The sequence below is a fragment of the Haliaeetus albicilla genome, chromosome 24 (assembly GCF_947461875.1).
Source record: "Haliaeetus albicilla chromosome 24, bHalAlb1.1, whole genome shotgun sequence".
NCBI classification, from domain to species: Eukaryota; Metazoa; Chordata; class Aves; order Accipitriformes; family Accipitridae; genus Haliaeetus; species Haliaeetus albicilla.
Window position 1 is genome coordinate 10,761,794 of NC_091506.1, and position 15,406 is coordinate 10,777,199.

General features: G+C 45.7%; 3 protein-coding genes across 15 annotated transcripts in view; 1 reads left to right on the plus strand and 2 right to left on the minus strand.

The window, feature by feature from the left end:
• Positions 1-674: 674 nt before the first annotated feature.
• On the minus strand, positions 675-9,128 carry KCTD6 (potassium channel tetramerization domain containing 6). 3 transcript variants are annotated; one of them, XM_069812031.1, is made up of 3 exons: positions 8,706-9,128; positions 3,275-3,383; positions 675-2,075 (listed from the first exon to the last, which is right to left on the minus strand). In XM_069812031.1, exons 2-3 carry the CDS (start codon positions 3,299-3,301, stop codon positions 1,389-1,391), a joined length of 714 nt encoding a protein of 237 aa, XP_069668132.1. In that variant the 5' UTR covers positions 3,302-3,383; positions 8,706-9,128; the 3' UTR covers positions 675-1,388. The 3 variants fall into 3 exon arrangements, with proteins under 3 accessions (XP_069668132.1, XP_069668134.1, XP_069668133.1); XM_069812033.1 differs by lacking the exon at positions 8,706-9,128 and adding an exon at positions 7,887-8,212; XM_069812032.1 differs by lacking the exon at positions 8,706-9,128 and adding an exon at positions 6,440-6,526.
• A 117-nt stretch (positions 9,129-9,245) lies between these two features.
• PDHB (pyruvate dehydrogenase E1 subunit beta) lies at positions 9,246-14,495 on the plus strand. The gene is made up of 9 exons (XM_069812030.1): positions 9,246-9,454; positions 9,667-9,774; positions 9,846-9,908; positions 10,005-10,040; positions 10,139-10,424; positions 11,153-11,263; positions 11,819-11,910; positions 12,400-12,541; positions 12,922-14,495. Exons 1-9 carry the CDS (start codon positions 9,314-9,316, stop codon positions 13,065-13,067), a joined length of 1,125 nt encoding a protein of 374 aa, XP_069668131.1. The 5' UTR covers positions 9,246-9,313; the 3' UTR covers positions 13,068-14,495.
• The window catches only part of PXK (PX domain containing serine/threonine kinase like), a 41,402-nt gene continuing 36,360 nt past the window's right edge, over positions 10,365-15,406 (minus strand). For 4 of the 11 annotated variants that reach the window (XM_069812019.1, XM_069812018.1, XM_069812012.1 and 1 more), the window contains one exon: positions 14,299-15,400. In XM_069812019.1, the coding sequence (XP_069668120.1) occupies positions 15,195-15,400 (206 nt within the window). In that variant the 3' untranslated portion in view covers positions 14,299-15,194. Of the gene's footprint in view, positions 10,491-11,190; positions 12,238-14,298; positions 15,401-15,406 lie in introns of those variants that run through there. The other 7 variants (XM_069812017.1, XM_069812016.1, XM_069812022.1 and 4 more) reach the window with 4 other exon arrangements.

Here is a 15,406-nt window from a genome sequence, read left to right on the forward strand (position 1 = left end):
TTCAGCTTTTCTTTCCCCCTTTATAGGAAGAATAAAGCTCTTACTGCCTCTTATGACAAAAGTCAAAAACCCTGCAATGTATGAAGAGGGGGAGACAAAATATGACAGAGAAATACATGCCTGAGACAGGCCTTCTGAGTGAGAGCTGGGATGGAAAGCTCCCACCTTCAAGAACCAGCAACTACCATAGAAATCCAGACCCCCTCTTACATCCCCAAAGAGCTGTGGTCCGCACAGTCCAGAGAGCAAAGCAGTTGTGGTAAGGACCACCTGTGACAAGAACTTCATGGAAGAATGTGATCCATTCATCAAAATGGCTATCAACTCTCTTAGTCACTAGATAAATCGCTGACAAACCAGATAATGCTACTGAGCAGCTCCAAGTATTTAGGCTCTGTGTTCCCTCCATCCCTATCCCTTTAGCCAGTACAAATACTTGACATCTTTCTGTTAGTCATAATGCAGTTTTCAAAACTTTTTCTATAATGAGGACAGCTGAATCAACTGATTAATATAAAAAGGAACAAAGTACATCAGTAATGGAGGAGAATGGAACCAGAGCATCTGAACTACTCTGCAGCACAGAAAAACAGGGTTTGGGTGGGGTTTTTTGTTTGGTTTGGTTTTTTAACTATTAAAAGTTTCAGAAGACAAGAAGAAAATACAAAATAGTATTCTGTATTTCACATTTTTATTAGCTTCTTGCTGGCAGGCATTACACTTGGGAATAATATTGCACCAGGCATTAAAAATATGAATTCTACCACAGGGACATTTTGCATTTAGAATCCAATATAAATATTTCTAATCATATTTCCATGGCTACAGATAATATTTGGTTGCTTGATTTATATGCATAGAAAGAAACAGTTTTCATAACTGTAAGAAACTGTACTTATCAAGTACTTTTAAAGGGTGGGATTTGTTTTCCTAGAATATTACAATAGTGTTTATTGATTTAGAAACTAAATTAGTCTACATGATAGCAGCTTTTTCCCAACTGCGTTTTAAATTCTTTTTGTTTCTTGCTCCCAGTGTCGTAGCATTAGATGGATTAGAAACCATTTAAACGGAGGTAATTTTAGCACTTTAAGTTGCATCAGAGAATTGTGTTAATGACACAAAATACCCTATTGTACTAATTCTTCGGACTCCCTCTTTCAAACAAAAAGGTGTCTTGACTGAACAGGCACATGCATGGTTTTTTTTCTGAACAGGACAAAAGGACAGAGCTGCTAGAGAACGAAACTCCTCCAGTCCTTACTGATAAACAATAAATAGTCGTATAAAAAAAGCCCACATTGTTGCTTTAGTCAAAATCCAGACTCTCTTGGGTTTACTGTCCAATTAAGTTGCTAATCACTGAAGTAGCTCCTGCGGAGTCAGAATCAGTCATCTGTTTTCCGTGCCAGTCTACAGAAAGTCCAGTTATGCTCCACTGTGTTTTCATTGGCACGCTCGCTCATATGATGAACTCTGGTATTCCTGATCGTGAAGCCCTGCTTTGTGATGTACTCCATCAGATGGACTCTGAGCGATACTTCCTGGTGGTAATCACATGGCCCAAAAGTGAAGGAAACCTGGCAGTCCCTGGTGTCCATCATATGCTTATTCCACTTTGTGAAGTGGTTTGAAATACCCTCCAGTAACGAATGGACTTTTGTCGTGATAGTGAGCTGCGTGATGATTACAGCCACCGGATTGGAGTACTTGGAAAGCTTCCGGGTGCTGGACAGCTCCACCACCTCCTCAAAGGTATCCACGGGATACAGCGGCTTGGGGTCATTAAGACATTGAATTAGCGGTTCAATCTGATAGAAGTCCGCTTCCTTCCGAAGTAGGTCGAACTCCTTGAAGTCCAGTGGCAAAGTGAGCTCTGAGGTCCTTAAAAAGTTAAGAACATAACGGAAAAGTGGTCCATCTCTGTCAATAAAGTAATTGCCCTGAGAGTCCCTGGCAGTGGGGAAGTCTCCCCTGAACATGGCCCCAAGCATTGAGTCAGGATATCTCGTTAGAGTTGTGAGGGATGTCGTGTACATGTGTCCACCCACATTTAGCGTGACTGGATCAGTCATCTAGAAAGAGAGAAATCGCAGAGTTTATCAAGCCACCACAAGAAGATTTGATCGGCTCACTGACACACATGGCAAATACTGTTTGAAAACTGCAGGCTCTGCAGAGAATCACACTTCTCCCATTCGAAGCCTTTAAGCGGTGTTTAAACCCGAACAAATCCAAGCCACCTAGCAACAAGGCACAACTGGCAACTAGACAGGACGATACTTAACATTCAGAATGCACATTTCCAGAACGCTTTAGAAATCTTAACAACTGCGCTACTGTCACAGAAGCAAGTTTTGCATTTGGGCAACAAGTTTTTTTCCCATTCTACAGATGGGGAAATGAGAACAGAGAGATTTCCTGAAGAACAAGTTAGTCTGAATGAGGCCCATCAGTGTTCCTTACTTTCACAATCTGTCTCATTCTAGAACAAAACAAAACCAAAAAAAAGAGAAAGAAAGAAAAAAAAAATCAGCTGAACAAATCTTATGCAAGTTTAGACACAGGACCAAGAGCTCAAAATCAAAATCACCCATGCTCTGGTTAAAAGGCATCATTAAAACAAGCAAACAAAAAAGAACTTTTAGCTTTTAACTCTAAAAAGAAATATTTCTTAGCAAATAAGCATGCTGTGTAGAAGAGGGGGGCAGAGCACAAACCAGTCTGCATCAGCTTCCAGATAGCACATGAGGAAGCAAGAGAGAAAGGAACATAAATCCCATCTGGCCACCAACCCTAACAACCAGGACTGAGGCCAGCCAGAGAAAAGAGACATATGCATGGCAGCAGAATGTTTAGAGAAAGAGAACAGGCAAAAAATAAGATGCGTTTGTCTAGTTTGAGACACGGTTTACAAGGAAAAATATCTTTCTTGATAAATAAAATTACAAATTAAAATTAAATGCTTAAAATTATATGCAGGAAGCATAAACCGTCTTCAACTTTTGCATGTTAGAAAAATGGTAACAGTGAGCTTAAGGTGTCAGTTAAGTACTCACTGATTGCACCTGGCAAACATGAGTTGGAGCTCTCCCCACAAATAGCATGCAAGGTGAAACACTCCAGAGAATGTAAGCAAGCTGTTGTAACACGCACGGTTTTTCTTCTCACATGACTGAAGCTCTGAATCCACACAGATCTGGAAGGATTCTTACTGCAAGATCTTGAAAGCCCAGTTGTACTGCACAGCACACACTTACACAAGCTCACTTACCATATATCCCCAGTCTCCATTATCCATCTGTTCAATTGCTTGAACTGTGGTATTCCAAGTTTAACAGAAGGTTGCCGAAAGGATACGCGATTCGCCTCTTATTATCTCCCTGCAGGAAAAAGCACACACAGAAACACAAAACAAAGAATAAAACATGGCAGACCATCAGTACCTACAAGAACAACCGAGGGGAATGCTTTCTAATCAAAGGCAGGCTCTCTGCCATGAAAGCATTCAGCTACAAAGCCACATTAGCAGAAGAATCTACAAACAAGCTTTGCCCTCCTTCTCCCTTCACACTACCCATAGGACTGCCTCCGGAGCACAGGGGTGATCACTCCACCAGCTGTCTGACCATCCCAGTTTCATTAAATAACAAGCAATGTGCCTCTGAGGATAATATACGTTCACAAAAGGACAACCTTTCACCTGGGCAACTGCGAGTACTTTGAAAGACAGATGTCCTTTTCCCAATTAAAGAAGTTTATTTAGCCACCATTGAGGTCATATGTGTGATCTGTTAATATTAGTCAAAATTCCCATGCTCCAGTTTCAAACCACATAGAAGAATAAATCAAGCATGAAAGTCAACGAAGAGTAAGAAGAAAAAAAAAAAATCTCATTGCGGAATTAATAATTCAGTAGTGGAGAACTGCAATTGATAGCAAGAACATCAATCTACAAACAAAAGAGTATGAATGGACCTCACAGACACATATGCACTCTCGAACAAAATCTCTTTAGGGACCAGCCAGAGGACATCAAACATCTTTTCAACAATGCTCCAACAAAAGCAATTTGAGAAGTGGTTCATGCCATAACTTCCCAGAAGATGCTGAACTGCTGACTTGCATAACAAGGGGACTCTCTCTACATGAGCACAGCAACGGAAAGCCACAGCCTGGGTTGTGCAACTCAAGGGGAGGGCGGGCAGTGAGTGACCCCAGACACCAGTGGAGATTTTCCAAAAGTGGCCTGTCAACCATGTCAAGTGATGCATGCCAGTCATCAGTAAGCCTTTATCCCTACCCAGAGCCTGCCTCTCTGCTAGAATTGCTGAAAATTTAGGTCAGTCTGTTTTAAGTAGGGTACAGCTTCTCAGCTTTGTTTATTTTTACATCTTAAAGACCACAGAGTTACCAAGACTTCTGCTCCCATCCTCTTTACTAGCAAACTTCAATACACAGTCACCCAGCTAAAAGCTGCACAAAGATTTAGCCAAGCCAGAGCCCTACATTCCGAAACAAGTGAACGTTCACTGTTAATTCCCAACCAAAAAGATTACTTGCCGTTCTCATTCCTAGCAAACAAGGTTGGTCTCATTCACCACTGAACAAGGCAGCACACCCCACCTCTCTGGGCTCTGCTACCCTGCCCAAACCCACAGCCTGGGCACAACAGTGTCCAGCAGGTCTGGCCTTCAGGGGCCAGCAGCACGACCACAGCTGCAGCTGCATCTCAGATGTATTAAAGAGTAAAAAAAACAAAATCAGTGTATGAAAATCGTGAGGTCAGACAACAGAAGACTAAGGAATACTAAGATACAGAACTAGTCATACCAGGATCCTATTTTTACAAATTAGAGACGGAGCATGCCTCATGAAAGTACATTAAAGCACCCCACCCCCCCCGCATCTGACAGCAGATAAACCTGGAATGCCAGCTCTTTTGCCAACCTCTGTAATTATTTTTTTTAACTACTCACAAATCAAGAAGTGAATTCATTCAGGTTTTCTTTATTTGGAATTGTCACTCAAGTACAGCTCATTAACTTCTATCAACAGGCCAGACCTTTTAAATTCCAGCACTTACAGGTGTTATTCTGTTCAAGCGCAACACCAGTATAACATGCAGATGCACTGAAAACATAGGAGAGACTGGTACTGATATTAAAGGAGAACACTCACTTGAAAGTGAAATGATGCAGCCAGCCAAAAACTTCACCAGTAATCATGATGGAAGAGCTCTGCAGTCTTAACAAAATTAACTGGAATTATACATTCAGAATATTTCAAAGGCAGACAGATGTCCACCAGAGTTATCTAAACTGGTAAACTGATACTATGTGATTTTGGTCAGCATCTAAGTCCAAATGACAGATGAATCAAGACTTTCTTTATCAGGGAAAGAAACAGATGACACCGCCTGTCTGTACGACAGCATGAACTAATCTTTGATCACAGCACTGCTATGTAACACCGGAGTGAATAATTTACGAAAGCAATTAGCTGAAACAAACCCAGCCCTCAACATGTAAGTGCATCGAGAAGTCTCACTGACCTTTGTGTAAGGATCCAGAATCACTAGGCACACACAAACCTCCCTGGCAAAGCCAGTGCTGGAGCAAGATGCACAATGCAAAGGGATGATACTGGGATGCCATCCCAAAATGCCTGAGTGTGATCACAACTACCCGCTGCTTCCCTCATCAGTCTGGGAGCTCTGAATTTCTAGACAACTTCACAGGCAAAAAGAGCTCTGTTTAGGTGCAACCCGAGATAAGGACTAGCAAACCACATCACAACAAGGGTGGGGACGTACGTGCTTCATGACATACACTTTTTCAACAATGCTTTAAATTCTTCATGAATGAAATACAGTGATGCATCGGTGGGGGTGGGCAGACACACTTCATCCATACGCCGGGATGGGCAGCCTCAAGCCAGCTCTTGTCCCTGTGTCACACAACAACGTACCGCACCCATGGACAGCCTCGCTAACATGGCTACTTGTGTCCAGACAGCAGATAACAGATGACATGTAGCCATATCCCAAGACAGCCTGCCTTTAATAACCGTAAGAAATACTCATTTAAGATGAAATTCAGCCAGACAAACTGCTGACACCATTTAAGCCAAACAGGATGTCATTCTCTGGCAAGAGCAGAAGTGCACTGATTGTGTCAAACCACAGTCCTGCTTTCGTTAAGCTGCTTCTGCAAGCAGGGAGAAGATATGATGCAGCATTAACATGGTCATCACAGCTGCTGCTGTAGCCCAGCACCAAGCACATCCAAAACTAGAAAGGCACAATGAGAAGCAAGTACCTTTGAAAAGCACTCAAGTCATCATTTTATACTTAATACACTAATTGGATAACTGCATTTATAGAACACTCACTCTTGTTTCATATGTTATGACTCAGAGGATTACAAGGCTATTTTACCAGCAACGCTACTGCAACAGGTAGTTCCATTAACTTCAGCAGGACTTCTCCCAGAACAGAGATGCTAACATGCAACCATTTTGCAAGCTGAAATTGAGAGAAAGCAAATGAGAGTCAGCTGAACATCTGCATCTGTGAATAAACACACATGGGCTCAGGACAGGCCAGGGGATGCCAGCAGCACTGCCAAGCATTTGCACTGCTGGGACCACATGCACTGCATTTGGTCAAGGCCACAGGCTACACACTGCACCTGGAGAAAACCACTGCACTGATGTCATATGCAGCTACTTGAAGGAGGAGCAGAAATACAACTAACAGTTAAAAGTCAAGAGGCACGCACCACCCAAATTGCTCTGAATGTTTTTCATCTAGTTTTTCCAACAAAAGAATTAAAGGATTTACTTGTGGGACTAGTCTTCAGTGGACAGTTTGGTGTCAATATTACAACACAAGCTGTTTAACCTCCACACAAACTGTCTGTTTAACCTTAATAGTTACCTTAGATTTCCAGGTCAAAACAGAGTTGACAGGAATTCTACCATTGGCAACTTAAAAATTAAAAAGTGCAAAGCTAGCACTCCACTTATACAGATAAATATATTTGGTATTTCAAGCTACTCACCCACGTAGTAAGCTCCCTGCCTCTCATATTTAGATCTCCAAAGATGAGAAGGAACTCCTGCCCTCAGCACAGTTACGCTGTACATGGACAGCCTTCTCTATTCCCCAGCCAGTCATAACATTTGAAAGGCAAGATTTTATTGTAAATCATTATTGATGACTCACCTGAACTGACAAAAACTAAGCTAGCACCAGTGATGACTGTACTCCACCAAATTGTACAGTGAGACGACAGTCTACAGAGTGAACCCATGAGGCTCCAGCACCACGATACTCTAACCAAGGGAGTGAGGAAGAGGCTAGCTCTTAAAACAACCAGTTACCAAATCTTCTGGTAATTTGGCACATCAGCTTCACTAAAGAAAGCATCCATCACCTTCTACACATGTTGAGTTTATAATGACTAACATAAGTTTATTAAAAATTAACTTAGTTCTTGCTTTTCTTTAGTTGCTTTTTACTAATATTTAGTCTTCACCTCGGGCAGGAGGGAAAAATGCTCACGCCAGCTACTCAGCATTTTCATTCCTTTATGTCTAATTGCTTCACTATAAATTCCAAGCTCCTGAAGTTTCCTTCCCTACCCCGAGGAGCTCTATGACATCCTGGTTTAAGTCCAGGTTCCCAATATTTATTTTAATTGCTACTTGTTTGAAGCGCCCACATCACGATATCATTTTGGCCCTCCTCTCACGAGAGCCAAAGGAAGACACTTGTATCTAGCTTGGTCCTGCACTGCTGAAGCAACCCAAGGCACCCAGGCTTTCAGCACCCATGATGATGTTTGGGTTTTACCCATGTATTTTGCTTCTGTGAAACTAACCAGTAGTTGTCTCCATGTGGAAACGTGTCTCCAAACAGTTCTGGAGGAAGGCAGGGGTCAGAAACACTGAGCCTCCCCGCACACGCCAATGGGGCTCGGCACATGCACGGACCGAGGAGTGACAGCAAGACAGGGACAGAAATCCTTCCTGTGAGCCCAGGCCAGAGAGGGGCCCAGGCCTGCAGCAGGAGCTGGGAAGTGCCAGTTTCCATCACAGAGGAGCCAGAGAGCTCATGGTGGAAGAACCCTCCCCAGGATCACAATGATTCAGCAAAGATGCTGGAAACAAACCCAGACATTTTGCTTCCCCTCCCCTGCAAGTGACCCAAGAGCCCACACCCTCACCCCCACCCCAAACCAGTATCCCAGCTCTGCCTCCGCTCCCCGGTGGGGCAGGAGGACCCCCTCCCTTCGCAGAGCGGGACAGAGCCCGCATATCCCAGACTCTCCCTGCCAGAAATCACCTCCGGGCACCCCGGCTCCCACCCCGGCATCTTCCGCGCTCCTTCCCCCAGCCCAACCGGGAACAGGACCCAGGCACCATCCTCACCCTAACACCGCGGCCCCGGCATCCTGCCGCCCCACAGCCCTCCCCCAGCACCGAAAAGGCCCCGAGGGGCCCGGTCCCGGGGAGCCCAGCCCCTCACCCCCCACCCGGGACGCGGCCGTCCCGCCTTAAGGCGCTCCCCCACGGAGGCTGCGGGCACCCCGCCCCACCCGGGAGCCCGGCCCCTCACCGCTGCCCCGAACCAGGGCAGGCTCCGGGCGCCCAGCCCCGCGCGCCCCCCACGGCCCGGCCCGGCCCGGCCCGGCACTCACGGGCGCAGCTGAGGCGGAGCCCGGCGGCGGCGGGGACGACGGAGCTCGAGCCCGGAGTTGAGCCGCCGGTGCGGGCGGAGGCGGAGCGAGGGTGTGTCCTAACCGAGCCCCGCCCCCAAGGCCGCGCCCCCTTCCTCCGGTAGGTGTGGGGGGAGGGGCGGGGGGCCGCCAAGCGCCTCAGCGCCCGCCCCCCGTTCACCTCAGGGCCGCTAACCGGGGGGCCGCGCTCGGCCCTGCGCCCGGACGTCGGCGTCGCCGAGGAGGGTTGAGAGGGGCCCGGCACGGGTAAACCTCGTCGCCAAAAGGCGAAGCCGTGGCCGCGGGCGGGGCGCTCGAGCCCGAGCCATGCACCTCCCCGCCAACGCAGGGCGGGCGGACGGTTGTCCCCGGCGGGCCCGACCGCCGCCGCCGGGGAGTGGGGGGGGGGGGAACCGGAAGTGGCGTGCAAAGGCCGCGCCGCCCGTCTCCCGCCGTCGCGGGCGCCGGTTCTCGCGAGAGCTGGGAGGGCGGGGCGAGGCCGCCGGGCAGGGCGCGCGGGGGGGCGGGGCCTCGTCGTCACCGGCGGCGCCCGGCGCCCCGCTCCCTCCGCGCTAGAGGACACGGCCAAGATGGCGGCGTCTGCGGCGGCACTGCGGCACCTGGCGCCGCTGGGCGCCCGCCTCGCCCGCCTCCCGCCGCGGGGCCGCGCCGCCGGGCGGCTGCTCCAGCAGCGCAGGGGGATCCGCCTGTCCGCGCCCGCCGCCATACAGGTAGCGGGGCCGCCGCGGGGAGTTAGGATTGCCCCGAAGGAGGGGTTGGGGGAAAGGGGCTCGTCCCTCTCGGGGGAGGCGGCCGGGCCCGGGGCGGGTGGGCGGTGAGGCGAGGCGAGGCGAGGTGACTCGAATCCCCGCGGCCCTGGCGTGTGGGGAGCCCGGCGGCTGCGGGCCGTGCCCCGCCCTGCCCGGCAGCCGGTGTCTCGCAGGTGACGGTGCGGGACGCGCTCAACCAGGCGCTGGATGAGGAGCTGGAGCGGGACGAGCGCGTCTTTCTGCTGGGCGAGGAGGTGGCTCAGTACGATGGCGCCTACAAGGTATGTGGATGTCGTTACCGGGCCGGGAAAGGGCCTCGGGCGGGCCCTGACTCCCCTCTCCTGCCCTGCAGATCTCCAGGGGTCTCTGGAAGAAGTACGGGGACAAGAGGGTGATCGACACCCCGATATCGGAGGTAGGGCTGCGCTGTCTTCTACTCTGGCGGTCCCTTCCATCAGCCGCTCCCCCCCCCCCCGCCCCGTGCTTACTCCTTGGTTCCCTTCTCTTTCAGATGGGCTTCACAGGAATCGCTGTCGGTGCTGCTATGGTTTGTAAATTTGCATTCCTCTCCTTCTGATTTAAAAACTAAAAATAAATTGGTTTTATGTAAAAACATACTAATACGTATTTTAACATATTTAATAGGCAGGGTTGAGACCAGTGTGTGAATTCATGACGTTCAACTTCTCCATGCAAGCAATCGATCAGGTTATAAACTCTGCTGCCAAGACCTGTTACATGTCTGCAGGATCAATCGCTGTTCCCATTGTCTTCCGGGGCCCCAATGGGGCATCAGCTGGAGTCGCTGCTCAGCACTCACAGTGCTTCGCCGCTTGGTATGGGCATTGCCCGGGACTGAAAGTTGTTAGTCCTTGGAGCTCAGAAGATGCCAGAGGTCTGCTGAAAGCATCAATACGGGATGATAATCCAGGTGAACACAGGCAGATCATGACAACACCTAGCACTCGATCCTGAAAACAATGTCTGTTTTCTCCTCCTGCCCCATTTAAAACAAACAAACAAAAGATTGTTAAACCCTAAAATACTTAAGGTTGCTTTACTGCAGCTTTAGGGTACTTACAAAGGCACAGAAGTATGTATTCTTTTCCTAATAGTCACTTGCCTTGCTAGCAGTAGACTAGTTTTGTGCTGTTGCCAGCTACATATCTTTACTGCTAGTTTGGTACCAATCAGGAAACTTAGAAGCATTTATGAATCTATCGTAAAGGGGTTAAAAAGGATGAAGATGAGTCAGGAGGAGTTCCTGCATATACAGTGTCTATGTAACTCATTTTTACAGATCATGAAGTTCAGATGATAAATTCAGAATGTCATTAATTAAAAGCAGGGCAACCTTTCTCTTTATTTTTCACAAATAGGCATGCAAAATCTAAGACCTTTCTAAAACTCATGATTCTATCATCACGTACCAGAAGTTAAATACCTGATCTCATTTAAGACTAATTGTAGATAATTTTTTAAATAATTCAGCATTAAGACTGTGATGATTTTTTTTTTAATTGCTTCTGCAAACATACTCAAGTCCTTGTTGTCTGGATGGGCTTAGTATCTTGAACTAGTCTGCTGCAGTGCCGTTAATCATAAGTACAGTCCTGTGCCTGCAGATGTATATGTTAATCAAAGTATGTTTTCTTCTAGTTGTGATGCTGGAAAATGAATTACTGTATGGTGTTCCCTTTGAAATGTCTGAACAGGCACAGTCAAAGGATTTTGTTGTTCCAATTGGAAAAGCTAAAATAGAAAGGCAAGGTAAGCTGAGAATACAGTTTGTTTCCATATTAACCAAACTGCTTGGGGAGTTTTTTTAACTTCTTAGCTATTCAGAATACTGCTGTCATGGGACACAGAAAAGTGTGTCAAATGTTAAATGTTCCAATGTTATTTTATCCAGTAGTATACTTTATTTTTCTGTTGCCCATACAAGGAAAGATCACCTGATTCTCTATATCTTATCTAAAGCTATACCCTTCTAAAGGATTTGTTCCATAGTATATAGAGTAGATGATGCCTGAAAAACTTTTTTCCTCACCTATGTAATGTTTGTCAAAAATGCAAAAAGAGATCACTGTAGTATTTCAGCCCATTTGTTTATAATTTACCACTGAATTACATGAATGTTTGAAAAGGATAATCTAGAAACTATATTAAATATATCTTCAGTTCCCTGAATTAAAGGGTAAAGTTTGTGTCTTAGCATAGTCCTTCACTACCACTCTTTGTGCAGAATACTTAGCATTTCAAATAAATGTAAGGAACTTTACATTTAGGGTTTTTTTTCTTTTTAAACACTTGTTTCTGTTCTAGGAACACATGTTACGTTAGTGTCACACTCAAGACCTGTTGGACACTGTTTGGAAGCAGCTGCTGTACTTGCCAAAGAAGGTGTAGAGTGTGAGGTGGGTGGGATTTCTGTTGTTTGTCTCTTTCCCTGAAGTGGGGAAAAAAGCAGAGGGACTTCCTGTTCAGGCTCTGCAAAACTTCAGTGTTATTAACTACAAGCTTCTTATATTTGTAAATGCCTTAACAGCATGTGCATTTCATGTTTCTGCATTTGACCTTTTCATCACAAAGTTAAGGCAGAACTACTAATGATTTTCAGATTGACCCAGCTGTATGGTAAGCAGAACAATGACAATATGTATTAGTACGGTTGTATCTCGATAGAGCAAGAGTCACCTACTTGGGCTTTTCCAGGAGCCAGGAGAAACTGTTCTGCACAGTCTCTGCCAGAAAAAAGTTAGAAATTTTATTAACTTTAAGTCTTGTCTTCAAAGTCAGGATAGATGAAAGTGCTAAAGGGCACTGTACACAAACAGTGGTAACCGACAGGCTTAAATCATAGCAAAACTCGCACATTCCCTTTTCTACCCCCCCCCCCCCCCCAGGTTATAAATCTGCGTACCATTCGACCAATGGATATTGAAACAGTGGAAGCCAGCGTTGTAAAGACAAACCATCTTGTAACTGTAGAAGGAGGTTGGCCACAATTTGGAGTAGGAGCAGAAATCTGTGCCAGGATCATGGAAGGTACCGAGTTTTGCAATATACTTCTTGATCTCATTCCCTAGTCTAAATCCTGACAACTTCTTGATAAAGCCAGATGAAGGCAAAGTTAGGGGTTTGTATCTGAGGAGGTTGAGCCTAGCTGTCTTGCTCTAGAGATTTTCACAGGGTGGATCGAGCTAGTCTTCTGTTGCGAGTAATTCTTATCCCAGAAACTCGACTGTGTGAGAAGTAAGATGGAAACTTTCAGTCTAAACCATAGTGTGTGAAGATGAACAAGCAGGAACAGCTCTCTGGAATATTGGAGCTGCAGGAATAAAATTGTTTAAATGGATTAAGATTAAGAAATTGAATTGAGAGAAAACGGTAGCGCATGGCAACCTGACAACTGTTTTCTGTTTCAGGATCTGCCTTTAACTACTTGGATGCTCCAGCTGTGCGTGTTACCGGTGCAGATGTTCCTATGCCTTACGCAAAAATTTTAGAAGATAACTGCATACCTCAAGTGAAGGATATAATATTTGCAGTGAAGAAAACTTTGAATATCTAAGTTGTAAATACATGTTTTAAAGTCCTGCTTTACAAAGTATTAATGGTGTAGGGCAAGTTGTATGCATAACTTTTGTTGTATAGCTACATGAACTTTTTGTACAGTGGGCAAAGTATAGTGATCTCCCAGAATATTTATATGGGGTTACCCTCTAAGCCATAGTTCGTGTAAGCAATGATGTGGTAATGCTTGTTCGTTCAACAGTACAGGTGGGTTAGTGCTACTCTATGTGGAGAAATCCTATTCTAAATTCAGAATGAGGAAAAAATCCTCCATTTCTGCTTGGCTTGTAATAACCACACCCGTTGTGTTAAACTGTTGGCTGTAGTGGTGGTTGAGTGAAGAACTGCAGTGAGCAAGAGGGGGCCCCAAGTCCTGCCCTGGAATGCTGTACAGCTCTCTAGGAGCCCATGGTCGCAAGGCTTATTAAAGGTGAATGATCAAACTGGAGTGAGTGAAGCCTTGCTTTTCAGTTCAACAGTTAAGTGCAACTATCTGTACAAAAGTGGGTTTGGAAGCCTGCAGTATGGGTTAAGAGTTGGCTAACATGTTTAGTTTCGAAGAGCACTCTGCTCATGCAGGAAAGCTTCTGCACAAGAGCTTAAATAAAGATCCTGATCCTCTTCAGTAGGTGATGGGAAACGCTATAGAATTTTTCTTCACTAGCTGCCACATACGGTGATAAAAAAAAATACTTGCCCAGATGCTTTGCTTTATGTATTATTTTTTTAAACTCATCATATGTGCTAACAATGGCATGCTCAAACTACAGTTCTTACAATGCAAAATAAGTTATTTCACGCACACGCGCTGAGCCTGGGTCTGACGCAGCAGCCGCATGGACTGTGTTTGAAGAACTGGGAAACAGTGGCAGCAGCCTTTTGGCAGATCACCACATACCAGGGTTTAGCTAAGGGGCTATTCCTGTCAGGCAGGGAGAGCTCTGCTAGCCTTTGTTCAGCAGCTTCTGGTACAGAGCGAGAGCTGCCTCTAGGAGCCTGTGCAGTGTGGCCTGCTCTATTCTCCAGGTAGGCTGCCCTTCCGCTGAACTGTTGGAGAGGAGATACTTACCTCTGTAAGTAGACAGAAGAGCTCGGGTCCTATTTTAGTTAAGGGCTACGAATACCTTTCAGAGTATTTTCTTTAGCAGAAGTGCTATTAGGTTCTTAGGAAGTCTGGCTTGCAGGTGCAATCCTAGCGGAATATACCCACCACCACGCTGCTGAAGGAATTCCATTAACATTTTAATAAAAATGACTGAATATCACAGGTTACATGAAACTTTGTACAGACATTCTCTGCATAGTAACAAAACACTGATGTACTTGAATTTAAAAAAATGGATTATCTATAATCCTTTAAAGTGCAATTTTTTTAAGGTTTTAAATCAAAAAGGATCTTTCAATAAAGTTTAAGCTGTTGAATAAACTTGAAGTAACTTTGCATTTAACTAAATCAAGAATAATAACCCAGTGCCCTATTAAATCCCATTTCAACTGTCTCCTCATTTAAAAACACTTTCCCTTAGAGTTACAGGTAGGATGTCCATTTAAACAAGTTTAATGAGACAGCATTTTTATTCCACCAGCAAATACGGTGGGAATAAGATTTAATTCTCTCGTTCCCTCACCTGTGCAGTATACTTTAAGGGTTGGGAGGAGTTGGATTATCTAGAACAAAACTTGCTCATTCAATGCAGCAAGAATTAAGATGAGTTACAAGTGCATGAAAAGAGTTGAAAAACTGAGCAGACTAAAACTACATTTGTGTAATTTGAAAAAAGGGGTGGAATAGAGCTAGAAAAAAAAAAGCATTAATTCACCATGATCATGGTCATTCCTATTTTCAGATTTTTATTCAGCTATATAGAAGTTGCTGTACCCCTGAAACTGTAGCTAGAGAACAAAGTTCTTGAAACCAAGTAAAGAATGGAGTACTTATCACACCATGGCAATGCAATTCAGACAGGGCAGTGCTGCTACTCAAGGAAAGCTGAAATAGGGGTAAACGGAGCTACAGCGTGATTAGCCGCTATATGCTGGTGGATCAGTCACTGGTCAGGAGGGTCTGGTTCCTAGACAGCACAGGAGGGGGAGAGGGAATTCAATCCTGGTGTGACCAGCGGCCTCAGCTGATCCTGGGAGCACTGTAGTCGCACGTTTGTGTTTTCTTCAGAGTTCCCTTCTGAAAGTTTTGAATGGAGCTGAGTAAGGCTCCTCGGCTTGCACTGACATCGGGCTGCGGGTTTGGCTGCGTTGACACCTCTGTACTTGGAGGAGGAGCTGCTGGTGGCAGGGGCGGCGGTGGCGGTGCTGGGGGTATCGACGATGCTCCTGTTG